Source organism: Rhododendron vialii, chromosome 4a (genome assembly GCF_030253575.1).
Source record: "Rhododendron vialii isolate Sample 1 chromosome 4a, ASM3025357v1".
Taxonomy (NCBI): Eukaryota; Viridiplantae; Streptophyta; class Magnoliopsida; order Ericales; family Ericaceae; genus Rhododendron; species Rhododendron vialii.
Genome location: NC_080560.1, coordinates 42,834,620 through 42,862,162, shown reverse-complemented (window position 1 = coordinate 42,862,162; position 27,543 = coordinate 42,834,620). Strand labels below are relative to the sequence as shown.

Below are 27,543 nucleotides of genomic sequence, written 5' to 3'. Positions count from 1 at the left end.
ATCCTTAGTGATGAATGGAATCTATTTTATTTGCCCAAAAAAAGGTTGGCCAAGAGGTCAATATTTTATTACATTTCCCTTCACAACATTAGTACCTCGTACATACTTGTGGACCAACACAAACACTTTGAGTACTCTCTTATTCAACAACAAACTTAAAACATTGCATATGAGAAAATTAACCTAAGTGCACTTTAAAAATTTACATATCACTGCTCAAATAAACCGAGGTATTGTTTTCAGCAGAAATATCCCAAATCCTTTCTCCACTAAAGTCGAGGGGCCATTTCGCTTGTTTATTAGGGTAAAATTGTCCGAAATGTTTTTCGTACGCAGGCTCTTTGTTATTCTCATCAAACATGGCAAATATGTAAGTTTCTATGGCTCTGTTGGGCCTCATTGGAGTCCCCTTTTTCGCATGTCGAATCACTTTATCAACGTAAGTAGCCGCGTTATCCACCGTAGTTGCAACTCCACCAGCCGACGGCCACCCTGTCTCTGAAATCACAACCTCTAGGTCACCTCCCCATGCCCTCCCAAGGGCCGCGATGAGGCCATCGAGCATGGCGTCAAATAGGTTTTGGTATCCACGATTGCCGTCCTGCACCACTACCGACGGGGATTTGAACAAGGCATATTCGAGCGAAATGGAACCGGGGTTGCCAATGTAGGCAAAATATGGGTAGATGTTGGCTAGTACCGGAGACTTAGCATCGATCAGGAACCAAATAATCGGGTCCAGATACCACCGGAAATCATCTCTGAAGTTGCCTTGCGATGGAGGATACGATGTTCCAATTAGTGTGGTGTCGATAGCAGTTGACACCTGCACATGTATTTCTTGGTGAGATTTTTTTTGCTAATTTTAAAATAAAATAAAATTGCACCTATTAATAAGCAGAATAATAAATTAAATGAAGCTAGCAGCCTAGCATAGAATGTTAATCACGAAAAAGACCTTGATTTGGCTAAGACCAGCTGAAGCAAGGGCATTGTAGACATTCCTCATGGCAGGAAGAACAAATTGTGCAGTCCCCGAATTAGGGCTGACTTCATTTCCAACGGCTATGTAACGGAACTTAACGTCCGGCCAATAACTCTTTATATTTCTTTGAACCCAAGAATTAGCATTTGAAGGGTTGGACAGACTTTGGAGATCTCCGTTTGGGACCCCTATCATGAGCTCAATGTTGGACCCTCTCAATGCTTGTAGGGCCCTTTGATCTGGGTCGTAGATTCTCATTCGTGTGATTCTGTGTTGTTTGTAGAGAGCTACAACCTCTGATGCTGGAGGGAGATTGTTGCCCATCATTCCGTAGCATACACCTACCGGTCCGGCACCTACATGTAAACAATTACTACTTGTTAGTTGTCAACAAACATGCTAGCTGATCAAAACAAACAAACATGCTATGACCAATCGTCACCTTATATAGTTATTACATAATAATAATTCTTTGAAATACTCTATACGTTTCCGCTCTCAATTAGTCACTGCTCTTACGAATATTAGCATGTTATGATACATTTTAAGGACGCTTTCATGCTCCCGCTCATACACGTTTATGTGACATAGATCGTGACTTGTGATTGTGTTTAGTTACATAGACCAGCACGATCCGTGATGCCCGGCCCAAAGTAATTGCAGATGCACGGCCCAATGTTGATGCCCATATAGGAAATGACCCAACTAGCAAGACTCGTTGCGCCCATAACTAGGTCGAGCCGGCCCATGACCCAAATCCTTAATAGCTTTCGTTTATCACCGCTCCGATTAAGGAATTTTAGGGACAACCTTAAAAGTTTGGTTTACGGCTGTCCCCAACGTGACCTGGTGGTCACGGGTTTGAGCTGTGAAAACAGCTAGATCTTAGCTTAGCGGGCGTAAGATTGTGCACATTCAATTCTTCTCCAGATCGTGTAATAGCGGGAGTCTTGTGCACTAGGTAATCGCTTCTTTTTACAGTTCGTGAATCACAAGATAATTCCAATTTAATTAACGAGGTTTTTTTTCCCAGTATTCTTAGTATTTATGTTTCTAATTGTGGGATTGACTTAAGTTTCCTTTGGGTAATTTGAAATTGCCTTATTGTAAAGCTTGATTGGCAAGTAATCCTCTTGATTTAGTTATTCCTAGTATGTTAAGCGATTTTTTTTTTCGCGTTTATACATTATGGTAACTAGATCTTAATATATATATATATAGGAGTATAATTAATCCGTATTTATCCTGGCTACATGATTTCCACAATATTCCTCATTTACCATCTTCTTGTTTTTATAGTAATAAAGTTAATTCTTGTATGGGTGCCCTGGCCTATATATATAAGAGAGTGCCTTTGTTGCACCTAAATGATAAAGAAACAGAGCAATTGAGAAAAAGAAACCGATTGAGAAAAAGATCATGGCTTTTGCTCTTCGTCTTTCCTTCTTCTTACTTGTATTCTGTTTGAGTACCTCAGGGGTACTAACAGTAGGTCTGGTCGATGGTGTATGTGCAAAAACTAGTAATCCTAGTTTTTGTGGGTCAGTTTTGCTGTCTGATGGTCGATCTGCCACAGCAGATCTTACCGGACTTGGAAACGTCGCGGTTGACCTAGCGTATGCAAACACCAAAGCCACCTTTGCCAAGATCAATAGGCTAAAGGGGCAAACCAAGGATGTTGAGCTCAAGAAACGTCTCGATTCTTGCTTAACACACTATACCACAGTGATTGCCAAATATTGTGTTTATGCAGGCAGGTCCTTGGATGTTCGTGATTACAGAGGCATGTACGTTGCAGGAGATTTATTAACGATCGATGCCTTTAAGTGTGATCGTGCAATATTCTCATCCCCGCCGTCTTACCCATGCCCAGTCGCATTCGAGGATACAAAAACATCACTTATTGGGGATATAATTAGGACTATTGCTCATATTCTTGAAACAAAGTGATGTATTTCATGTTCTCAAGTATCTATTGAAAATTGAAAAAAGGTCATGGTACTATAAGATGCTGGCAAATTTCTTGCATATATAAGGTCTAATCATTTTCATCGATGTGGACTCAATTTTTGATAGGCTTTTTTACTTTTTTGGTCCCTATGAAATGCCTCAAGTTTCATTATTATCGTTACAAAAAAAATTATTTTGCTTAATTTAATGCTTATAATTTGACAAAAATTTCAATATTGTCACTACAAGAACTTAGAGGTTATGTGACCAACAAGTAGGTCGCAAAAAACTAGCATTTTGGTCGCAAATTGATACGTAGATGGTAGACCAAAATATGTGAGTTTAATTCTTTACTTTTTTGGCGTTATATGAGAGAACGATTCTTGATTCATAATTCTTTTGGAGAGAGAGAGAGAGAGAGAGAGAGAGAGAGAGAGAGAGAGAGAGAGAGAGAGAGAGAGAGAGAGAGAGAGGACCTGTTAATTCAAGATTAGCAATAAGCAAACCAAGAAGAAGCATTGTTGCAGCAATCAAAGAGCTTGGACTCAGGCAAACGACAAAGGTAGCCATGGAGAAAATTCGAACTAAGGTTTGTTTGATTATTTAATGAGATGATTTTCATCACAACCATTTTGGGGTTTTTATATAGGCTTGGAGATGTTTATCCACGTCAGCAATTTCTGGGGAAGATCCATTACTAATGTTTTTAGCCGTTCAACTTTGTTCTTTTCAAAGTCTCCATATGGCAGCTCATGGAAATGGTCCCCATTCATATGTTACGAACTCGGCTAAACCGAAAACTCGTAACGAGCCCGTTCATGGAGATGGATGTCCGTTTGGATGTTTTTCACTGCTATCATTTAAAAAAAAACTCTTAACGAGCGAGAACAATCAGAGATAGAATGCAAATAGGAAATACACAGATCTTAACATAGTTAGGCCCGTTCCAGAATACCTTTTTAAAAAATAAGTACTTATTTCACATTTTCAAATTCAAAAATAATGTAAATGAAAAATAATTTTTTAAATTTTTTTGCACCGTATAAAAGATCTCGATGAGATCTATCAAACAATATCTACATTGGTAGAAAAATTATTTGCGTAAACACATTATTTTTTAGCTTGAAATTGCCTTCTTAAAAAATAAAAACTTATATTGAGTTCCGGAACGGGGCCTTAATTTCCCAGTTGGCTAGGTTAGTGAGTACATCCACGGCTCAAATATTAAACTAATTTTTACTATGCATCGAATGAATAAATAGTGTACAAGTTACATCGACTGAGTATAACATGTATTTTCAGATTAAAGTTTATACCACCGATTACCATAATAATCAGTGAAGTGGGCAATTCAAGACCAAATCAAGCTTCACAATCTCAACAAGACTCGATCTATCGCCGTAGCATAACTACAAACCAATTCAAAATAAGCATATATCCCATATAATTTGGATTAGCCATTTATTTTCAAAAGTCCGTTGTCTTTCGTCCGTGTCTACTGTCACTAGCTCGATAGTGCCTTGATATCTGCTTCGTGTGTGCAGTATATAGTATCGTCGCTAACGTTTTTTGATTGTAACATTTTCTCAAGCGCTATATATACCCTTGATCATTTTCTTAAATTGACAAGCATAACTTTGGGAATAGATTAGGGCAAATCAATCATATTCTATATATTTAGTTTCCAATGTTTGGTAATTTTGTTTGTGATCATTTAAAGCTTTGGACATTTGTGCATAAAGAAGGCTTGCAAGTGGCAGGGGACATAATTAGCTAGTATATGTTAAAACCCTATACTAGAATTTTGGGTGGATAAGGGTAGAGTTTCAAGTCAAACAAAATACTATCAAGCCACCTTCCTAGACTACTTTTAGTAACCATGCATAGACAAATTTGATCAAAGGAGAAATTGGAAATGGTATCCTAGCCTAGCTACATGCCTAGCTAAAAAGGTAATTACCTCCATACCAAACAAAAGTAAATGGTGACAAACCCTAAACCTGCATCCACTATGCTATTCTTTTAAGAATTTATGAATTTGGACTGATTATCATTAATAGTGCAACGTGTTACTCTCTTTTGAATTATGTGATGGCGGCTTCCTCTGGTTTCCGTAGTGGACTTACCTACGAAATGGTGGCCACATATTTCTCACCTAAAATAAAGAACACAGCCGGCTGCTTCGATCAGCCCATCATTACTGCTTTAAAATAGCACTAATACTTTTGTGGGGAAGGTGGAAATAATACTGGTCCTGTCTCCAAGACACTGCTATTGATGGAGAACCATAAAAGGCAGTAAGGCACTGTTCAAGTTTTTGGACGATTGCACGATTTTAAGTCTACTAGTATTAGTTACATGCATGATTCTTCAACATACGCTGCGCTTTCGGCAGTTTTAAATCCTCGCTCTACACTCACGCTCTTAATCCTCATATTTCCGAATTTTAGCAGTTTGAGATGTGTTTTAAATATACTTTCATGTTTGTGCTCCAGCTCACTCATGCGCATGTGAATTATGTGACTTGTTATCTACCGCTGGGTCAAAAAAATCCTTAATCAATTCTTTTTCTTTCAACAGAAAATCCTAACTCATGCACTGATTTTATATAGGAAAAATATTCAACAAAAAAGGATAGAATCATAACATTAGGCGACCACTTTATTCAGAAATTACACATCAACAAGTACATGAAAAATTACTGCAACATGGTAACATTTCCCTTCAATTCACTAGTTAATATTACATCGCAGAATCAATACACACACATAGGGAGTATTACTGCAGAGTCTCTTATTAATTAAAAACACTTTCAAAACAAGAAATGAAATTACATGTCGCTCCTCAGATAAACCGAAGTGTTATTTTCAGCAGAGATATCCTAAATCCTTTCGCCCGAGGAATCGAGTGGCCATTTCACTCGTTTATTAGGGTAGAATTGTCTGAAATATTTTTCGTACATAGGCTCTTTGTTGTTCTCATCAAACATGGCAAATATGTACGTCTCAATTGTTACCCAAAAGTTTCAATCGGGAATCCAGAATACGAATTCTATTACATTTACACAAGAACTGAATTACAATATAATGAAATTACAAAACCGAAATGAGAACCGAAATACTGAATATGGATTTGTGAATCGAAACCCGTGTTGCACACGGTGTCCTTAAAACAGATTCACCGCCTACCGGAGGGTGTTGAGGTTACTCGGCGTCTGTCTCCCAGGATTGATCCGGCTCGGACCACGAACGTCGGAACACCACCGAAGAACGTCTTGGCGAACTAACTCGGCGTCTGTCTCTCTCTCACACTATATCAGAATGCTAGTGAATTCTTGGGTGAATTGGTGTAGAACTATGCTGTGAAATGCTCCTTTTATAGGCAGAGCTTGACCCTAATAATGCTGCCTGGCCTTCAATACGTGGAGTAAATGACAGAATGAATGGAGGAAAAACCCCCACACTGAATAGAGGAATAACCCCCACAATGAATAGAGGTAACCTCCATCATGAATATGGGGAAGTAAAGGCCCCCCAATCCATTCAAATTTCCAACATCAATGGCCTTGTTGGAATTGGGGGATGGTGTTGTGCAGCAGTGTACGCATGATCGTGTTGCGCATCTCCAAGCCGTCGGATCGTGCATCCGACGGCTTAGATCTCACATCGGCAATGAACGGCTCTTTATCGTTGGTTGTTGAGATGAGATCCGAGCCGTCGGATGCACGATCCAACGGCTAGGAGGTTCTCAGCCGTTGTTGTGCACCTCACTGTATAGCACCAACCCGAAGTTCGGCCTTGTTGGGCCTCATGGGGGTTCCTTTTTTCTCATGCCGAATCACGTTATCGACGTAAGTGGCCGCGTTATCGATCCACTGAAGTCGCAGCCCCACCTGCCGATGGCCACTCGGACTCGGTCTCAATAATCACCACAATCCAGGTGGCCACCCCAGGCCCTCCCAAGGGCGGCGATGAGACTATCGAGCATGGCATCAAATAGGTTTTGGTACTCACGATTGCCATCCCACACCACCACCGATGATGAGGATCTGAACAAGGCATATTCAAGCGAGATTGAATCGGGGTTGCTTGTGTGAGCAAAATAAGGGTAAATGTTTGCGAGCACTGGGGACTTGGCGTCGCTCAAGAACCAGATAATCGGGTCCAAATATCACCGGTAGTCGTCTCTGAAATTCCCTTGCGATGGAAGGTAGGATGTCTCGTTGAGGGTCGTATCGATTGCAGTTCAGACCTATCGGGAGTTTTTTCAACAAATTAATTACTGAATTAAAGGGTGGGAAACTACAAAATACTATGAGAATTAGTAGCAATACTGTTTTGATCACTTACGGAAAGAATGACTACTATATTATAAATTTAAGTCTCACAATACATCGGGTAATCATTTGGACATTTCAATATATATATATACAATATGTATTTATATATTTACAGCCTGATTGGATGATGGATTAGGCGGTCAGAAGAGAGCCTGATTGGATGATGGATTAGGCAGACGGATGAGAGCTTGATTGGACATTTTTGTCTTGGTTTGACAGGAAACTTGACACCTAGAGTCCCTTTTCACTGTAGGAATGGGTTAATCCGGCTCATGGGGTATTATTTATGGACTGCTTTGAGACATATTATAGTGCAATACATATTTTTAGTATATTTGACCCTTTTTTGAGCTAAATCATGTTTCATTTTGTAGCGACAAGGATTTAGTTCCAAAGTAAAACAAATTAATAAAACAATAAAATGAAATAAAAGTGAACAAGATAGACCTTGATTTGGCTAAGACCAGCTGAAGCACGGGCATTGTAAACGTTCCTCATGGCAGGAATTAAGAACAAATTGTGCAGTCCCGAATTAGGGCTAACTTCATTTCCAACGGCCATGTAACGGAACTTAACATCCGCCCAATAACTCTTTATATTTCTTTGAACCCAAGAATTAGCATTTGAAGGGTTAGACAGACTTTGTAGATCTCTGTTTGGCCACCCCTATCATGAGTGCTCAATGTTGGACCCTCTCAGTGCTTGTAGGGACCCTTTGATTTGAGTCGTAGATTTTCATCCGTGCGATTCTGTGTTGTTTGTAGAGAACTTAGACCTCTGATGCTTGTGGGAGATTGTTGCCCATTATTTCGTAGCATATGTCTGTTGGTCCGGCACCTGCATGTGTACGATTACTAGTACTTGTTAACAAACATGCTATGATTTAATCGTGACCTTAATCACAGTCTTTTAAAATGCTCTACACTTTCGCTCTCAATTATTCTTCGCTCTCACAAATTTTAGCATGCTGCGATACATTTTAAGGACTCGTTTACGCTCCTGCTCATGGACGTAAATTATGTGACATAGATCGTGACTTGTGATTGTGTTTAGTTACATAATAAGACCAGCATGACCGGCAAAGCCCAGCCCAAAGTGATAGCAGATGTATGGCCCAATGTTGGTAGACCAGCTCGAGATGCCCATATGGGAAATGGCCCAACTAGCAAGACAAAAGCTTTCCTTAATCACATCTCCGATTAAGGAATTTTCGGGACAACCTTAAGGTTTGTTTTACTGTTGTCCCCAACGTGACCTGGTGGTAGGTTACGGGTTTGAGTCGTGAAAACAGCTAACTCTTAGCTCTAAGCGAGCGTAAGATTTTGTACATTCAGTCTCGTCCACCAGGTAATTGTTTTTTTACATTTCATGAACCACAAGTTAATTCCAATTTGATTATTGAGGTTTTTTTTTATAAGCATTAATGAGGTTTTTTTTTTTCATAAGTCTTATTTCTGTTTCTAATTTTGGGATTGAATTAATTAAGTAACTTCAAATATTTTCCTTTTGGTAATTTGAAATCGAAATTGCCTTATAGTAAGCTTGATTGGCAAGTAATCCTTCTGATTTAGTTATTCCTAGTATGTTAGGATTGCGGCTGTTACAAATGAAACTACAAGCTTAATTAGCTCAACTTTTTGAGGATTAATAAAGAGAAAATCTGTCGAGATTGTTGAGTGATTTTCTTTTTTCGCATTTATACGTTATGGGGATGATAATGGCACCTCACATTTATTCTTATTTCACACAAACTAAATAAATAAAAGTCTCTATATATAAAGTACAAGATGGACGGTGGGTTCCACCGTCCCAGTAGAAGCAAAGCAAAGTGGTCAGTAGGGAAAGGCCTATGAATGCGACACGTGTCTCTTCATTTTAATGGTATTTTTCTTTTTAAGGCAATATTTTTGTTTATATTCAAACTAATGATTTTCCTCACACCGAGAAAAAAGAATAAATTAGCCAAATCACATGTTACACAAATCAGGATATGGTATTGAGAGATAAATTCAAAAAGAAAAAAAGAAAAAAGGAGAAGAAATGAATATAGTAACGATAGAACCATGTATCATATAATTCACTAATTAGAATATCAATTATCCAAATATGGTCATCCCAATCTCCCACTATAGATGATACGGGTATGTAGTAGAATAGTATGTAGATATATTTGCTTCGTCCCAACCTAACCGTTGAAATATGTTGATTTACCCCGAGCGTAGGGCTAGGTCGTTGTCAGCATAATATCCGGAAGTCCGGTATCGTTCCCACAGGGATGGTCTTTAAAGCTTGCTAGGATTTTTAGATGTAAGGGTTTGTGGCGTTTAGACGGCCAACTTTTGGTTTTGCTGTGAAAGGTGAAAAATGCTCTTATGAAAAACACTAGAAATGAGTTTTAACTAGATTAAACAAGCGGCAAGGCGTTGGAGTTTTTAACGCCTGAAACTTAGGTCATTGAACCATTCTCAACGAAAACACGGTTGAATCGCACGGTATAGGCTATCAACCGGGAGATTTTGCTATGAAACCATTAAAGACTAGAAATTAAGTATGGAGAACAAGCAAGCTCTTTTATTCTCTTGGCAAACACGAGGCGAGACATAGCTCACGAAACCATATGTGCAAGCATATGATCACCGGAGGTTAACATCGATAAGTTTTGTTACATAAAAAGCGAACCACGCTCATTTTCCATACCGAACCTCAAGTATTTAGTTGAGAAAGGCAAGACTAACGTAAGTCACAGGGCATTAATCACTCCGTGGCCAAGCCTAATCAACTACTCATGCATATTAAAAAGACTAGAAAGCATGCTAGAATTGACAAACATTTTTTAACCAATAGAACCGGAAATAAACTTGATTTTATAAAGGATCCAAAGCTTACGAACAACTTTAATACATGAGAAATTAACGTAATGTAAATACCTTAATGTGTTCTTGAGAAATTACAACTTGAAAAGCTTGAAAAGCTATGGAGGAATTTTTGGAATTAAAAGACTTAAAGTAAAATGCATCAAGGTAATGAATGAGAGAGAGAGTGTGTGTGATATTTATACAATCCAACCCTTCTCTCATAACAAAAATCATAGCACTTTCCAAAAGTAGCAACTATTCCATAAATGGAAAGTTCAAAAAGCAGAAAAATCTGTCGGAAAGCCAACTGTATCCATACAATCAAAACGGTTGTACGGATACCGAGCTGTTAAGCTTGTGTTGGAAATGCTCCGTAGAAGAGCTGTATGGATACAACCAGAATAGTGTATGGATACGCAGGAAGCTGTCCAAAATATAAGGCCACCGTATGGATACAACCAAAACGGTTGTATGGATACCCGAAGCTTAACTCCAGAATTGGCTTCTAGCTTCAAGGCTTGGCACCCGATGCTTCCTAATATCTTGATCATTGGAGAACGGTGGCCCTTCGCCACTTGGCCTTGGAAACTTGGACTCCCCTGAGGCATGTCCAAGGCATCAAAATCACCCTTGATAGGGGCGTAAAACCTGAAACATCCTCAAACGAACCTTACGTGCAAAACCTTAATAAAAGCTAAATAAACGCAAATTAATGCAACATAAAACGGGACTAAGCGCACCAACTATCTACAATATTGGGTGCTTATCAATATTCTTTACAAATCAGGAAATCAATTTACTCCAATTATGGTAACTCCAATTATGTAGATAAAAATACGGGGTTTTTTTTCTCCTTTGGCCTTTACGCTCAAGTATTTTAGATAGTTTGTTTTTGAATTACTAAATAAATCCGTGAACGAATAGAGTGCGATTTTTTATTTGTTCGGGTTTTTAAATCTACTCCGTGCATAGCACGGGCTTTATGCTACTAGTATACTATATAGTATAAAGTTAAATCCATATCCTGGCTCCATGATTTCCACAATCCTCATTTACCATGTTTTTATAGTAGTAAAGTAAAGTCTTGTATGGGTGCCCTGGCCTATACAAGAGAGTGCCTTTGTTGCACCTAAATGATAAAGAAACAGAGCAAGCAAGACTACTACTTCTTAAGAACCGATTGAGAAAAAGATTGGTCTTTGTTCTTCGTCTTTTCTTCTTGTTACTTGTATTCTGGTTGAGTACCTCAGGTGTACTAACAATAGATCTAGTCGATCGTGTATGTGCACAAAGTACTTATCCTAGTGTTTGTCGGGATTATTTGAGATCTGATGGTTGATCTGCCACAACAAATCTTATCTTACTTGGGAACATCGCGATTGAACTAACACTCGCAAACTCCAGAGCCGCCCTTCTCAAGATCAATAAGCTAAAGGAGCAAACCAAAGATGTCGAGCTCAAGAAACGTCGCGATTCTTGTTATACAACATATACCATGGTGGTTGTCAAACATTGTCTTGATGCAAGCAAATCCTTGGATGCCCATGATTACAGAGGCATGGATGCTGCAGGAGATTCCTTAATGCTTGATGCCTTTCAGTGTGATCGCGCGTTCAGATCCCCTCCATCTTATTCATGCCCAATCCAATACGAGGATACAAGAACATCAGTTCTTGGGGATATAATTAGCACTATCGCTCATGTTCTTTAAAAAAATTGATGTATTTAATGTTCTCGAGTTATCTATTGTAAATTGTAAAAAGAAGAAGAAGTCAGACTACTATTTAATATCGACAAATTTCTTGCATATATAGGTTTAATCGTTGTCATGGATGTGGACTTAATTTCGGATATGCTTATTTACTTTTTTGGTGTCTATAAAATGCCTCAAGTTTAATTATTATTGTAAAAAAAAATCATTTTCCTCTAATGCTTATAATTTAACAAAAATTTCAATGTTGTCACAACAAAAACTTAGAGGTTATGTGACCAACACTTAGGTCGTTAAAAACTAACATTTAATTTGGTCGCAAATTGATATATACACGGTAGACCAAAAGAAGTGAGTGCAATTCTTTACTTAGGCTAACGATGAAGGTAGCCAGGGAGAAAAACCCCACTAAAAGGTTTGATTATTTGATTGACGAAGGTACCCAAGTCCAAGGTGTGGGTTTTCGTCCAAGACATGAAATTGAATGGAATGTGGAAATTAGCCTTAGCAAGTAAGAGCATCTCCAGCAAACTCAAACTGTTTCTAGCCATTTAAGCAAGGAATTACCTCAAAAACTGGTTTAGCTAGCCACAAAATAATTGAAGTTCCCAACAGCCAAGGCAATTTAGGCTAAGCAAATACTAATAAACAATAATAGTACAAAACAAAACAAAAAACCCGACAACACCTCTTCACTGTGACCACCAACTCCGACACCTCCATAGTAACCACCACCAGCCATACCCCTCTCTCTCTCTACTCCAAGAAAATTGCAATCCACTGGAAATCTCAAAAATTGCCACCCACAATTACTAATTTTTCAGAAACGCACTTGAAATCTCAAAAATTGCAACCCACAATCGGTAATTTTTCAGAAACCCACTGAAAATCTCAAAAATTGCAACCCTCAATCGAGTAATTTTCAGAATATTGCACCCATGTCATAGAAGAAGAAGAGAAGACAGAGAAGGGGTATCCTTTCTTACCCTCGTCGGAGCCAAACAACACCAACAACGGGCAGATCTGGTGGTTGTGAAGGCAAGGGGAGAGAGAGAGGGGACCAACCGAGTGCTACAGTAGCTCGCTCGGACCAACGAGTTACTGTAGCGGAACGCCAGATTGACGACCGTGAAGCTAGGCTGCTGGGTCTGCCATTTCGGTGCTTGATCTCGCCTCTTGAGTGAAAAACTCCATCTGCTTAGGCAGTTGGAGATGCTCTAACGATTGGTTGGTAGTGTGAAAGGCAAAGGTGTGCAATTCCTAACTATTGTTAGCCTCTATTAACCCTAGATACAAATGAGTCCATTTTCTAGTGAACTCCCAAACTCTTTCTTCTCTAACCTCGCAGACCTAAAGCCTTTTCCTAAAAAGCAAAACGGAGTTTCACTTTTTTCTAAAAACGGGTTCTCTGGCCCGTGTTCTTTTTTCTAAAATACTTGAATTATTCTTCCGATATTCAAGAAGTGACTAGGCACACCTAAACTCTAGCAAACTCTATGCTAGGTGGAGACTTTAAGTTTTTTTTCTACACTCCTTTTGTGGCCTGTACTATGACCGGACTTGATTCTCCTTTACTTGGAGATATGTAGGTAGTTTGATGAAAGCTCGGTCCATTTTTAAAATAAAACCCACTTCATTTTCTAAAATTCAAACATTTTTCAAAAATATCCGAACCCCTTTATAGAATACAAAACTCCTTATTTTTCATTTCTTTTCAAGAACTGCGTTGCAATCCATAGGAATCAGATCGCTTATTCAGGCACTAATCCCTTTCACTAATTCCCTCCGAAGGCAAACGAGACACGTTTTGGTCGAAGGTAAAATCCGTGGCGCAACAAATGGAGAATGGAAGCCGTGAAAAAAAATGGAGAATGGAACAATGAGGCTCTGTGTTTTGGTTCAGAGGTATATTAGGGTAAGAGAAGAATGACAGATTACGGTTTTAACCCTAGAAAATGGGCCCATTTATGTCTGGGTTTAATGGAGTCTAATAGCAATTAATAAATGGACCAAGTTGGAACAAAATGAAACCTAAAGTATAAATCGAGTCAATTCAAACTGCAAGGACCAAGATGATATAAATACTAAACTACAAGAACTATTTCGGGTTTTCCCTACACAATTTGAATAGTCTAAGGGCAAAGTACATATTTTAGGGCTCATCTGCTCTGACGTTCCCCTTAGCTTTACTCACCCCCTTCAAGTTTCGATCGTTCATCAGCGCGCCTTCTATTTCTCTTCTCCCGTTTTCACAAATCCCCTACAAACTTGTACTACGATGACCATCGAAGGTACGAAACTCTTTCTTCTTGTCCGCAACTATGAATTGTGTTCGCTGTTTGTTTGTTTGGTTGTTCTCGATTATGAATTGAAATTTAGTTTTTCTCAAGCCTAGCTTCATGGTGACGTGTAGAAAGTTGACAAAAAAAGTCAAGTATTCCGTAGTTCAACGAATGTAACAGTATCTATAATTAGAAGGTTAACTGGTTCAAACTTCCCCGCTCAATATGACGAGTCTTTGTGGTGGGAGCAGAGCAATGGTGACCGTGGGTACCACACCGGGGCGGGGGCCTCTCTTTTGCGAAAGCTCAAGCTCAGGAGAGGAATAGAAGGGTTGGCTCTTTTTTCTTAAGATTTTTCAAGTACTCCCACAATTCCTCTCTAGAAGCTGGATTAGGATTAGCGTAAATAGCGGTATAGAGACAATCAATTTCCCTTATGTGAGCAAAGAGCCTACCTCTTATGCCCTGCGGATTCGTGTGCTGTCCATACTGCTAAACGGATGGAGCTGCTGGCATTACAAAAAGTACTAGTTTTGATGACCATATTTGGGTATCACACCTGGCGAGGGCCTCTCTTTTGCGAAAGCTCACGCTCGGGAGAGGAATAGAAGGGTTGGCTCTTTTTCCTTAAGATCTTTCAAGTACTCCCATAATTCCTCTCTCGAAGCTGGATTAGGATTAGCATAAATGGCCGTAAAGAGACAATCAATTTCCCTTATGTGAGAAAAGTGCCTACCACTTATGCCCCGCAGATTCGTGTGCTGTCCATACTGCAAAACGGATGAAGCTACTGGCATTACAAAAAGTACTAGTTTGAAAGGCTCATTGGAATTGGTCCGCTAAGAGATTTACATTATACGCATCTTCTCGCTCCGGATATGAGTCATAAGAGTATTCCATGAGATAGGTAGCTATCTCAGTAGAATCTATTGTATGAAGAGCGTAGGAGAGTGAGCAAAGAGTAGCTTGTATTCTTTTGACAGACAGCCTTATTAGCGTATTCCTTCTAATGCAAATGTGCTCCGCTCTATGACATATGGGGCACATTCCACCAATACTTCGTTGACATATGACATGGTACTCAAAATGTGGTCACCAAAGTGTTAGTGTTGTGGTGGTGGGGTTTGAAGTTGAGGAGTCATGTATCCATCACTGGCAACCACAATGTGAAACCTACCTCGTGCAGTAATAAATTCAACACATAAAGCCCTGATGATATCAAAACACCAACTCTTGCATTCATATATTCATACTACTAGTGCTAACATTGATTGGCATGTGATTTAAGATTACTCAACTTCGCTTCATAACTAATAAATCGAAGTTAATCACACTTTCTAATTAATCATGTGACAAAATAGATTAACCTAACATTGAGTTTCTTTGCATTTCAAGCCAAGTAGTTTATGCCTTATGGCCATGGTTAAATTGTTAACCGGTCAAATAAATAGTGTTTGCAAAATTTTAGTACTAAACATTTCATTAGGATGAATATTTTTTTTTTAACTCCGTTACTGTGATTTATAAAAATAAACAGCACGTGACGGTTCTATTAACTTACAAGTTAACTGGGATGCTAAATAGGTCACCAGATATGCATTTGACTTGGCCTAAATTGTCCAAACCTCATTCTTTAGACTTAAGTGTAACAACCCGGATCCTCGAGCATCTATAATTACTAGTAATAATAGTCTTTATTCTTTTCTCTTTTCTCTTTTTATTTATTATTTATTTATTTTTGTTTCATTCATTCACATACTAAAACATAGGTGCACACACCTAATAATTGTTTAAAATGTTCTATTCTAATGCCAAATCACAAACTAGTATCCATAGTATCATAATCCTAAACTGGTTCTTTTCCGCTGAGAATTTGCAACAAATTGCAGGGATCCTTTCTTAATCCCAAGTTAATATAAAACTGAGTTTCCACAAAATTGCAAATTATGGGAGAGATACAGGAAATCACTGAATGTCTGACGCTTTAGAAGGGGGTTGGTGAATGAATTAAGTACATAACATAACTTTGTGTGTCTTTTTTCAGAGTGGGAAATCTAATCCCGGTACTTTCAGGTTCTCTCATTAGTCCTTAGCAATTTGTCACTGGCTCAAAGAAGGTGAAGATTACACTCCTCCGAGGGGTCATATTTGACCCTCACCTGACTTTGGGACACAGATAACTAAACAATAAACATTAGCTTTTGAGTTTCAGCCTTCGGCGAACAAGACAATCAGGTACTTGTCAAATGGGCAGGGCATCAAGGGATAAGAGGGTAAGTCGTTTGTTTGTGTTTTACTTCATTGTTTCATTTCTACAATTGTCGATCACCAGGGCCGGCTCTGAGTTTTCCAGGTCCCGACGCAAACTTTTTCAGATGAGGCCCTTTAGAAATCTTCTTCAATTTTTTTTACGCCTTGGGATTGTTTGCCGATTCAAATTAAGGGTGGGGCTAGGGCTTGGATTCTTGGAAACAGCGTAAAAAAGGAAAACTGAGGGACAGAGTTTGTATTCTTTAAAGAGGTTTAGACAAAAATACTATTTTTATTACAAAATCTAACCCACAAACTTAAAAAATTATAGTACGTCTTTTACCATTATTTCTTGGGCCTTATGTATTGAACTTCTATTAAAATTGGTGCCTAACATTTTCCTACTAATTTTGTATCTAAATACATAATACAAGGGCATACATATTTTGGGGCCCCTAAAAATAGGCAAAAATTGGGGGCCCAATGCGACTGCATCATCGACGTATGCCCAAAGCCGGCCCTGCTAATAACATGTGGATTTGTCCACAGGATATCTACTACAGAAAAGCAAAAGAGGAGGGCTGGCGTGCTCGAAGTGCCTTCAAGCTCCTTCAGATAGACGAGGAATTCAATATATTTGAAGGTTTGTACCAATCCGGTAATCTCTGTAGAGTAGTTTTCTTTTTATCCGTACTACAACTAGCTACTGATTAATCAGGGATTGAACTCTCTTTGTTAAGACACTCTTTTGTTTTCTTCTTTCGGTTGTCTTAGATAAGGAAGGAATTCTCAGGAACGCCATGGCTGTATATGCTTTATGTTTAAATCTGGTTTCATAAAACAACAAATAATGTCTGCTTTCCATGGTACAATTATATGTGCTTGGACAATTATCATGAATAGTGTGGCTGATGGGAAGACTTTATCGTTGGATATCTATTTGTCAATGGGAATCTCTGGCATAAAATTAACAGCCATGGTCTTTTAACTTTCTATTTGCCAATGGGAATCTCTGGCATTTTTTCCTGGTTCTTATCTTCTTCTTTTTTTGTATATTCTTGGGATATTGTCACTTCCACTTTTTAGTAACAATAAAAATTGCAGGAGTCAAGCGTGTGGTAGATCTATGTGCCGCACCTGGTAGCTGGAGCCAGGTAACTCTTACCTCGAGTATTACTTGTAAAGGAACTTAACTTCTCTCTCTCTCTCTCTCTCTCTCTCTCTCTCTCTCTCTCTCTCTCTCTCTCTCTCTGTTTGAGGTAGGTGTATACACTGCATATTTTGCAGTCTCATAACTTCTGATCTTGTGTAGGTTTTGAGTCGCAAATTGTATCTTCCGGTAAAGCTGTCACCTGATTCAAAGTGAGTTCCTGTGTTTAAGATTACACTTCAAGACTTAAAGTTATAATGCTTTTTGCTGGTATCAGTAGTTTTCACCAGTACTGTCTTAATCTACATTTTGTATAACGCAATATAGGTTGTGAAACCACAAACCTACATACAACCCTTGATTATCTACCTTATCTACCTGGTCACCTATGAGTAAATAGTATTGGAGGGGAGGTTCAGTAGACACAAGTATGTAAGATCACTGATTTCAGCTCGGTTTTATCTGAGCTTGCCTTTTTTGGAAGCAGTATTTGAAACTTTTGGTGTACTAAGTAAAATCTCTTGCTGAAGAAATTTGTTTTGCATTATTAGTTGTTGTTATTAGGATCTCACTGACCCTTCAAAATACATGTGATGGATTTCTATAACGTAGGCCTAGTTGCATGGCATTTTCTGTTTTGAGGTTTTACACATGAAATTTTATGTAGATGTGAGATTTTGTGTTTTCACAGGCTTATTACCCCATTCAAACTTATGGTTCGACAATTTTAGAAAGAAAAAGTACGAGAGAACAGAACCACTAACTACATCTCACACACTGCTCTTCAATCTCTAAAATCAAATTATATCAGAATCCCCTTGAAGATGGATAGACATAGAAACCCAGAAGGATCCCGAAGAGCTAACTCTACCCCACAAGGAGTAGGCCCTCTCAGACGCTCAATAAAAATCCTTGCATTTCTTTCCAACCAAATAGCCCAAAGAAGATAGGAACAAGGAGAAGATATTATTTATCTGTAAGGTTGCTTGAATTAAAATTGATTGGTTGCGAACACAGACACTTGAGGGACATCACGGCCAGTGCTCCCAAGAAATTAGTTCATACTGTAAGAAAATCATGCTGGCAATTTTGTTCTTTTTATTGTGAACCTTCATGGTTTGTCTTACCATAATAGCCCATTTCAAGAGGAAGAAAAGTTGCTTATGATGGTTGATTTTGAAACTTTGGGATGATGAGCTGCTCTCTCTCTCTCTCTCTCTCTCTCTCTCTCTCTCTCTCTCACACACACACACACACACACACACAAATTACACCTGTCAAAATGATTAAAATGCTCTCTTATATTGCTGAAGCCTTGGAGCTTGGCCTTTTCTTGCTATAAGGGAGAGAAAGGTTTGAACACAGAGATTATAGTATGATAAGGACACTGCAGGACATTCAATAAGCATAATGTAGAATTGTTAGTCGTGGTTCAGGCTAAATCTTTTCCACTCTTGCCTTATTGTAGAGTTGATAGCTCAATTCCAGCAATTTGCATACAAGTATCTCGTCTTTCTTATGTGTTCACAATTTTCTTTTCAAAGAACACCGGCATACAAATACATTATCGTATACAACATATATGGATGCTATGAAGGCTGATTCTATGACAGTTGTGCCCCAGGAATTGGAGAATTTTGAATCACAATGTGCTAAAATCTAGAAGTGAATAAGTGATTTGCTTTTTAATTTAATGCAGGGACAGCGATCTTCCACTTATTGTGGCTATTGATTTGCAGCCAATGGCTCCAATTGAAGGTGTAATTCAAGTGCAGGGGGATATCACAAATGCTCGAACAGCCGAAGTGGTGTGTTCATCTTTTTCCCTAGAGTTCTTTGTTAACTGCTCTTGGATTTACCGTCTGAACTCTGAAGATAAATTACATGTGATTTGTGTTCAAAATTTACATTGAAAGTTGAAATGTAAACTTTATATGATTGTATTCCATGATAATTAATAATTATTATTAAATTCTGCAAGTGGCTTTTTAAGCTAACAAACAGTGAGGTTGCTCTTCGTTCAGTAGGACAGCAGCACTGTGATATGATTTGTTTTTCCTTCTTAGACTAGCTTCCCAACGTATGATAGTATCAGTACAGCTTCATCATCAGAGATCAATGACTATGCCTTTAAGATTGGGACTTATGTGGTTCAAGTGGACGTATAATTATAATTTAGTCATACAGGTAATTAGGGTTTTTCTATTTAACCTAGGTTGTATTGTATTCATAGTAATATTTTGGCTATGCAACAAGCATCACGTTGGCTCTCTTTTGCAAAGTTAATAGTAAGTACTAAGGGAATGTTTTGGTAGAGTTCCTTTTGATATCTGTGGGAAAGACATCAAAACAATGAGATAATGGAAGACTGGTCCTGGATCGGGTAAAGTTTAGTTCCTGGCTCTGACCAATTGCTTCGATTTTTTCCATTAAAGTTGGGTTATCATTGTTGTTTCATAGTTTCACAGTCTAATATTTGCATTTGGGTTGATCAGTAGGGATTTGGGCAAATTTATAAATACTATGGCTATTATGCTCTGAAGATTAGAGCTTGATAAAAATCTCACCAAGGTTCATGGTTGTCATGCACCCATATTCGGTTGGTGCTACAGTGACCTTATCGTGTGTCAACATGCTTGTATGTTCATCTCCTTGAATGATAGGTTGCCCCATTCCCCTCGCCACCTCTTCTGCTCCAACTCCTGTTTTTTGTCAACTGGGATTTGTTGTTTTTAAACAGGAGCTATGTCTAATTGTGTTCTTTGATCCCGGCCGAAAGATCACTTTGTGGTCCTTTGTCTTAGTTTTAGTTTCAGCAGTAAATGGTGGTACGTAATGGGTTTTTTTTTTCCCTTTTTCCAGGTCATTAGACATTTTGATGGATGCAAGGCTGACCTGGTTGTCTGTGATGGTGCTCCTGATGGTTAAGCACACAACTTTTTCATGTTTTGTGATTGCACCGCTTGCTATCTTGTTAAGTAATAAATATACATATCCTAAAACTGAGCTGGCCTTTTTCCAAGTTGATTTGCAGTTACCGGACTCCATGACATGGATGAATTTGTTCAGTCGCAACTCATTTTGGCAGTGAGTATAGACTCATATCTAAACTAATCAATGTTTTCGAGCAAGGAAGTCCTAGATTTGTTTTTGTTTTCAGAGTGTTGAATCAGGTTCAGTTTGATAGTTCAATTTGTCTTGCAGGGATTAACAATAGTTACTCACATACTCAAGGAAGGTGGAAAGTTTATTGCAAAGATATTCCGGGGAAAAGATACAAGTCTCCTTTACTGTCAGGTAAGTTATGTAGCTGCTAAAAATTGCAAGTGTTATCTTTCTTCTTGTCCATGTGTCAATTTAGGCTTCCTCTTGTACCAAAAATACACGAATTTAGCGTTCTTTTCGGCATGGATACTTCTCAACACTAGTAGGGAAAAAGTATATTTTCTTCCAGGTGTTCTTCCCTCTGCCGTGACTAGTACAGTTGGGGGCCCAGAAAAGTACTTTCTTTTTGGTAGTGCACATACAAGTACGGAACACCAAATTGTTCGAAGCAAAAGCTTTTTGCAACATGATGATGTTTACTTGTCTATTTTTCCTTGGTCTGGCATAACCAGAGCAAAATGCCTTTGTATCATGTTTTCTTCTTCTTGGTGAGGTGGTAAGCAGCTAGCTAACGCGATAGGTAGGGGTGATGGCTATGTGTAGCAACTAGCAAGTGTTTTTGATGTAGAACAAGTTGCAGCTGAATTTCGTGATCAGTTGGACCGGTCAAAGCCTCAGAAGCCCAAACAGCTTTTAATTGCAGACTGCCTGCAATGGCAAATTATGGATGAGCTTGGAATAGGCCCAAACTTGGTGGGCTGAAGCAGAATCGCATTGCGCTCAAGACTCACCACCCTAAAGTCATGACTGATGGTGGATTTCGGCCAAATTCCTTCGTTTAGGCCTCCAATTTTTAATATTTTTGCCGTTTTAGGAAATATTTAGAAATTCGATTACTCTTAGCATATAATGCCGTTTTACTTTGTTCCAGTTGGGAAAGTCTTATTTTTCTTTCTAGTTTCCGATTTTCTTAGTTTCCTCAATTTATGGGATACTTTTTTTTTTTTGTGGTAAGTTTGCTAGGGTTAGGGTCTTTTTCTTATAAAAGGGGTTGTAACCACATTATCAAGTCAACTTTTTGTCAATAATATTCTCAGAGTTTATCTCCATTCTTGTGGATTCAAGAATTGTTCGTATTTATTTCGTTTGTATTAGTATGCAACCAATCTCTTCGTGAATTCACTGTGTCAGTTTTGACATGTAGGCGACTTTTTTCAGAAATGCTATATTTTCCCCTGCTTCAGTAATCAATTGTTACAGTATTTGTCTGTCGATTATTTACTCATATTGATTGGTAAAACTGTGTTTAGTAATTATGAGCTCATGGAGTCACAGTTTCTTTTTCTCTTTTGCAGCTGAAATTATTTTTCACCGATGTGACTTTTGCGAAACCAAAAAGCAGTCGTAATTCAAGCATAGGTGAGTAGCTAAATTGGATATTGGATATACGGCTCAACTTCTTTTGAGGATCTAGTTTAGGTTATCTTTCAATTGACAAGTTATCACTTATATTTCTATCTTAAACTTGGCTATTAGGAGAAGTTCAAGCTGGTATTGGTGATCTGTATTGATGCCCTCATATAATTCATGGGAAGTAATACAAGAACGTATATAAGGGCCATAGACTCCTCAAAACCGCCAAATACCACCTATAAACCTGCTCAAAATCACAAATGTCATCTAAATCCATAAGACTCTATGAAAGTTGGCTACTTGGCTGTACTAGGGGAAGGTAAAAATGTGAATTGCAAGAAAACTACAGCCCAACCATAATTATTAGGCTCTTTGCCCTACGCTTGTTAATCCACATGTAAAAGTGAGGAAGTGACACCGAGGATCCACCAAGTCAAAAGTTAGCCTGATCCACGACAGCCCAAACGTGTTGAAGACAAACAATGCAAGAAAAACTGGAAAAGGAAAAATGGAAAATTTGCAACTCATTTGATTGCCTCCTTGTTAATTAGGCATAATCAAATTGATTAGGCTCTCTGTCCTACATTTGTCCGGTCAACACCTATAAATTTCCTGATATTCCCGAATTGAATGGAAATTTTGAGAAAGCAGCGTTCACATAATTGTTCCCACTTCTAATTATAAATGAGAGGAAGTGGCACTAAGCATCCTCCAAGTCACAGAGTTAGCCTGACCCACAATAGCTAAAGCTATTAAAGACAAACAATGCAAGAGGAAGGAAGAAGGGGAATTGACAACTCGGTGGCTGGTGCCTCCTTTTACCATACTTGCAAAGAGTGAACAGCCAGCTCAGGCATAACCATCCTTGTGATGTAGTCAATTATCACTTTTGAGTAATGTCCAGCTCGAAATGGATTTTGGTTGTTCAAAATGGAAAAAACAGCTCCAAAATGTGTCGTTCTGTGGATCTTAGGGTTCGAAATTGAGTTTTAGGGCCTTGGATTGCACAGATCTGGAGATTTTGAGTGAAATGGTGTCTCCGGCGAGATTTTCCGGTGCCATTTTAGGGTTCCGGTGAGATTTAAATAATAAAAACCTTAATCAAATAATGTACAATGTTACTCAGAGTGCTAGCTTCATCTACACCTTAGAAGGGAGTTTAACCGGCCATCGAGGTTGGAATCGGCGAGTCTTCGGTGATGAACGCCATGAATCTCGAGTTTTCTTTGCTCTCAAGTCCTCTTGCTCCCTTAGGGTGAATGGTCCTCTAATAATGACTAGGGTTCTGTATTTATAGGGATAGGAGACTTCTAAGCAAATCCCAAAGAGGCTAGTATTCCCAAAATAATAGAGAAAATTGTGTAGAATTATTTCCAGCACTTTAAGGTCAGCATGCGGACCCATTTTGACCTAGTATACGTTAGAATTGGAATATTACCGTTTCTCGCAAAGTTGTAGCCCTTTAAATTATCTTTCCAACTCAACTTGAATCAATGGGATATTCGAGCAGAAAGTAATGCTCAAATTACCAAAAGCTTTCCAGATTTCAAATTCCAAGGATAAATTAGGGGGCGCCGAGGTGCTTATGTGAACATTTACGTGCTTATCATAGAACATGAAAAAGAATGTCAAGAAATTTTCACCTATGTACAGTTGTGAAACTGTCTTGAGTGGACTTTGTCATGTCATATGTGGTGTGTGCCATGCCATTGTGTTCTTTGAAAATGGTATCAAGTCCGCCTGAGGTTGCGCTGTTCCCTTGTGTTAATAATGTGTTTGCATGATTGTGTTTCTGTCTTGATTCTTTGTGTCAGAGAGCAATTTTCCACTGAGGTTTTGATATTCCCACTAATTTTTTTTTTGTACAAGTCAGAAAAAAAATAATTTTTCATGTGTTAGTTATACCTACTTGACTTGTACGAATGCCTTCTGAAAGAAAAAAGGTTTCTCCTCAATTGTTATGGTCGCTAATTAGTATGTTCTTGATTCAGAGGCCTTTGCAGTTTGTGAGAATTACTCCCCTCCTGAAGGATTTAATGAGAGAGATTTGCAACGCCTCCTAGAAAAGGTTGGAAGTCCTTCTGGCGTTGATGATCTAGGTAATTGCTGTACTCCACTGTTATTTTATGCAGATTTTTGTATCCATTGATACACTTGTCTGACCTCCAGAATATTATTGGATTGGATTAGCTAGGCACTTCTAAGATGGCTCTAGGCGACTAGGCCTCTAGTTATACGGAAGTGCCCTTATTAGAGCTGTTGTGCACTGTTTGAGCCTGTTTCTATCTCAATTGATGAATCCTCTCTCTGACCTCATATAACCTAGAGTCTGAAACAGTTGTGGAACCACAAATTCTTCATATCATATTGGACGCCTTTTTCATTTTCTGGAGGATGGTTATTCAGACTCCCAAATATTTAAGATTATTTTTGTGTGCATACCGATGCTCTGGACTATCAATGAAGGAAGCATGATAATGTGCACATAACTTGAATTGGGTCTCTAGGCCTGCCTTCTTTGATGCCATTTGGCTTTGATTTGGGGCATGGTTCCTCAACAAAACAGGTATGGGGGGCCACTATTTCAGTGGTATTCTGAAATCAGTCACTTTGTGCATATTGTCAAAGATTAGGTCTGTCTCCAATCCTCCTCCGCTTATACCCCCAACGATTGGGGACTACATGGATTTTGTTGTTGTCCCCCAATGATTGGGGACTACATGGATTCTGCTGCTGTCGTATAAATTATAATATCCTAGGCCTTTAGCTGTTAACCTCGTTAACCTCTCCTTCATTGCCTAGAAATAGAATCAGTGAAACTGATCAACAGTTACACAGCAAATCAAGCACTGCATCACGAGATTTTTTATATTTCCAGCACCAGGCTTGTAACTATTAGAATAAATTTGTTTCTCTTTTGGAAAGTATTTTACATGGTTCACGCATATAGTGAAATATAAATGAAACAAAATTATGTTACTGGCAGAAAAAATTCTTGAAAATTATTTCGGTATCAAATTGTTCACACTCAAAACAATCAGAGCTACTATCCCAAAATTGTTTGTTTGGTTTCAGTATTCCTCTGATGAAATAGTTGTGTGACAGATTGCAGTAGTGGGTGGCTGGAAGGGCCAAATAAAGTGTATATCCCATTTCTGGCTTGTGGGGACCTCAGTGGATACGACTCGGACCGGTCATACCCTCTCCCTAAAAGTGCTGAAGGAACTTACCAAATCTTGGGTCCTGTACAGCCACCAATTGCTCCTCCTTACAAGAGAGCTCTTGAAATGAAGAAAGCTTCCAGTCAGGGAATTCGAGATTTTGATAAGCTCTCTCTTGATCCATGACGGTACTATTTTATTTCCATACTTTTGAGTTATATGGCATCGCTAAGATTTGAAATCATGGATTGCTGGATTTCAGTTTTTACTAGTGAGAACATGGGCTGTCGGGATCCACATGGGGGTAATTACCCTTTGATTATAACAGTTGTTCCATTCATCATATGGTTTTATGCTGCCTGTAAAGATGATTCTCTCGCGGGGGTTTATTTATCTAATGATGCTCCTTTGAGGAGGTTATCATTCCTATCATAAACTCTTTTGATTAGTGAATTTCTGGTTGATTTCCTTTATGTGGTTTACATGCCTGGAAAAAGGAACCCAAAAGATGCATTGCTGCTTTGCCTTTCTGCAATTTTGTGATCTTGTTTGTTTATTACTGCTGCATTGTTGAGCAATGGCTATGATGCTCCAAAGCGGTTTGGGAGCATGATGCTCCCAATTGGTCCCAACCATTGGATTCTATGAGTTGATCTTAACCATTGATTGTCAAAACATCTCAGTAGTAAGTGTAGCCATACAATGTAGTACGTAGTCATATAACATAGTAAGTGTTGCCTTAGTAATTGGTAAATAAACCTTGTTTTCGCGTACGTAATGTTGCGATTTTTTGGCAGAAAATAGAAAACCATCTCATTATCAAATTCATCTTTACTTGTTTAAGATTGTTGTACTATTGACGTTTATGTTCTGCATGTTTTAAAATCAAGGTATGATTGCCTTTATCATTCATTACAGGAGATGGATTTTCAGGGTTAGAAGTTTACGTATACTTACATACACGTATTGTTACACATACAACTACTCATACCAATTCCGACTCAAACTCACCTCTTTTATTACCCCACTTTGTTTTGTTTTGTTTTTTTCCTTTTTTGTCCTTTTTATATTTTAATTTACAAAGCTATCCGTTCATTTGTATACTCTTCTGCACTTGGAAGGACAACATCGTAAATGCATATCACAAGAAGACAACAAAGGGGGCATGGTTATAAAAAAGGGGAGTGTGAAAATCAACTACTCCATCTTTCAGGGACCTTTGACCACGTGCCTAGGAGTAGGGCTGCAAACAATACAAGCTACTTGCGAGTAGTTCAAGGCTTGACACGTTTAGTAATCGAGCCGAGCTCGAGCTTGAGTTTTGGGCTCATTTAGTAAGCATGCCGAGCTTAATACACCAAAGCTTAGCTCGGCTCGGCTATAAAAAGTAGTCTCAGCTCGTTTATAGAGACTCGTTTAGTAAATGAATCGGCTCAGCTTGTTAACGATCGAGCCGTTAACAAGCCGAGCCAATTCGAGCTCGAGTTTTTGGCTCATTTAGTAAATAAGCCATGCTTGAACACTACAGCCGTTAACAAGCCAAGCCGATTAGAGCTCGAGTTTTTGGCTAATTTAATATATAAGCCATGCTTGAACACTACAAAGCTTGGCTCAACTCGTTTGCAGTTCTACTCAGGAGATGACAGTGGAAATTGATTTCATTTCATTGATAGCGGTGATTGATTTGTAATAGAGGTGATTGATCGAAGGACCAAACGGATTAATCGGGTTATCAATCTATTATCAATCGGAACAAGCTGACTGAATGGTGCAAGCGCTGGGAGCAAACAGATCAGTCCACATCGATCAGTCAGTCGATCGATCTTGTAATCAATCGGTTTTGATTACTAATATAAATAGTAGCCTTTTTGTGGGCTGCAAGGGTAACGAATATAAGGCACCAGTAGTTGCAAAGAAAGGACGAGAGCAATACAGCAGCAGTAAAGTCTGGCCGTGGGTTTTCAAAGGAAAAAAAATGAAGTTGATTTTGGATCTTGGAATTCCATTCCAATCATTGGATCATTGAAGCTACAATCAAACTCCAGGAGGTGTTCACAACTTTTCATCAACAAACTTAGAGTTGTTCTTCGGTGAATTTCCGAAGGATTGTGGATTTAAGGCAGTGGCAGTCAAGTCAAGCACCAGGTGTGGTGAGCGTCGGCAAGTAGGTCTTAGGGCAATTATGAGGATTCAAATCGTGGGTAAGCGTCGGCAAGTAGGTCTTAGGGCAATTATGAGGATTCAAATCGTGGGTAAGATTACTTGTAACTACACAATTAGTTTTATAGTGCTTGATTCTCTCCCGTGGTTTTTTACCCTTCATGGGTTTCCCACGTATATAG

General features: G+C 38.7%; 3 protein-coding genes, 1 long non-coding RNA gene, 1 other non-coding gene and 1 pseudogene across 7 annotated transcripts; 3 read left to right on the top strand and 3 right to left on the bottom strand.

The window, feature by feature from the left end:
* Positions 1-45: 45 nt before the first annotated feature.
* Positions 46-3,567, bottom strand: LOC131324616 (lichenase-like). Its single transcript, XM_058356654.1, has 3 exons — positions 3,412-3,567; positions 959-1,341; positions 46-826 (listed from the first exon to the last, which is right to left on the bottom strand). Exons 1-3 carry the CDS (start codon positions 3,503-3,505, stop codon positions 203-205), a joined length of 1,101 nt encoding a protein of 366 aa, XP_058212637.1. The 5' UTR covers positions 3,506-3,567; the 3' UTR covers positions 46-202.
* LOC131324617 (pectinesterase inhibitor-like) lies at positions 1,672-3,038 on the top strand. Its single transcript, XM_058356655.1, has one exon. It carries the CDS (start codon positions 2,405-2,407, stop codon positions 2,933-2,935), a length of 531 nt encoding a protein of 176 aa, XP_058212638.1. The 5' UTR covers positions 1,672-2,404; the 3' UTR covers positions 2,936-3,038.
* A 2,093-nt stretch (positions 3,568-5,660) lies between the features above and the next one.
* Positions 5,661-11,675, bottom strand: LOC131324064 (glucan endo-1,3-beta-glucosidase, basic vacuolar isoform-like; annotated as a pseudogene).
* A 695-nt stretch (positions 11,676-12,370) lies between these two features.
* Positions 12,371-14,081, bottom strand: LOC131324615 (uncharacterized). The gene is made up of 2 exons (XR_009199396.1): positions 13,959-14,081; positions 12,371-13,115 (listed from the first exon to the last, which is right to left on the bottom strand). It is a non-coding gene; the product is annotated as an uncharacterized LOC131324615 (long non-coding RNA).
* On the top strand, positions 13,980-25,637 carry LOC131324614 (putative tRNA (cytidine(32)/guanosine(34)-2'-O)-methyltransferase). 3 transcript variants are annotated; one of them, XM_058356652.1, is made up of 13 exons: positions 13,993-14,131; positions 16,167-16,239; positions 16,335-16,395; positions 16,922-17,015; positions 17,477-17,526; positions 17,685-17,734; positions 19,222-19,330; positions 20,385-20,445; positions 20,557-20,609; positions 20,727-20,819; positions 21,983-22,046; positions 24,032-24,139; positions 25,146-25,637. In XM_058356652.1, exons 3-13 carry the CDS (start codon positions 16,369-16,371, stop codon positions 25,385-25,387), a joined length of 951 nt encoding a protein of 316 aa, XP_058212635.1. In that variant the 5' UTR covers positions 13,993-14,131; positions 16,167-16,239; positions 16,335-16,368; the 3' UTR covers positions 25,388-25,637. The 3 variants fall into 3 exon arrangements, with proteins under 3 accessions (XP_058212634.1, XP_058212635.1, XP_058212636.1); XM_058356653.1 differs by having other exon boundaries at positions 13,996-14,131; positions 16,012-16,239; XM_058356651.1 differs by having other exon boundaries at positions 13,980-14,131; positions 16,196-16,395.
* Positions 24,499-24,605, top strand: LOC131324942 (small nucleolar RNA snoR100). Its single transcript, XR_009199525.1, has one exon. It is a non-coding gene; the product is annotated as a small nucleolar RNA snoR100 (small nucleolar RNA).
* Positions 25,638-27,543: the final 1,906 nt, after the last annotated feature.

Coding starts and splice junctions, on each gene's coding strand:
- LOC131324617 (XM_058356655.1), top strand. CDS start 2,405: ATGGCTTTTGCTCTTCGTCTTTCCTTCTTCTTACTTGTATTCTGTTTG.
- LOC131324616 (XM_058356654.1), bottom strand. CDS start 3,505: ATGGCTACCTTTGTCGTTTGCCTGAGTCCAAGCTCTTTGATTGCTGCA. Junction 1,342..3,411: donor TGCTAATCTTGAATTAACAG/GTCCTCTCTCTC, acceptor GTTTACATGTAG/GTGCCGGACCGGTAGGTGTA. Junction 827..958: donor CTGGTCTTAGCCAAATCAAG/GTCTTTTTCGTG, acceptor ATACATGTGCAG/GTGTCAACTGCTATCGACAC.
- LOC131324614 (XM_058356651.1), top strand. CDS start 16,369: ATGGGCAGGGCATCAAGGGATAAGAGG. Junction 16,396..16,921: donor GGGCATCAAGGGATAAGAGG/GTAAGTCGTTTG, acceptor ATTTGTCCACAG/GATATCTACTACAGAAAAGC. Junction 20,446..20,556: donor CTGTGATGGTGCTCCTGATG/GTTAAGCACACA, acceptor GTTGATTTGCAG/TTACCGGACTCCATGACATG.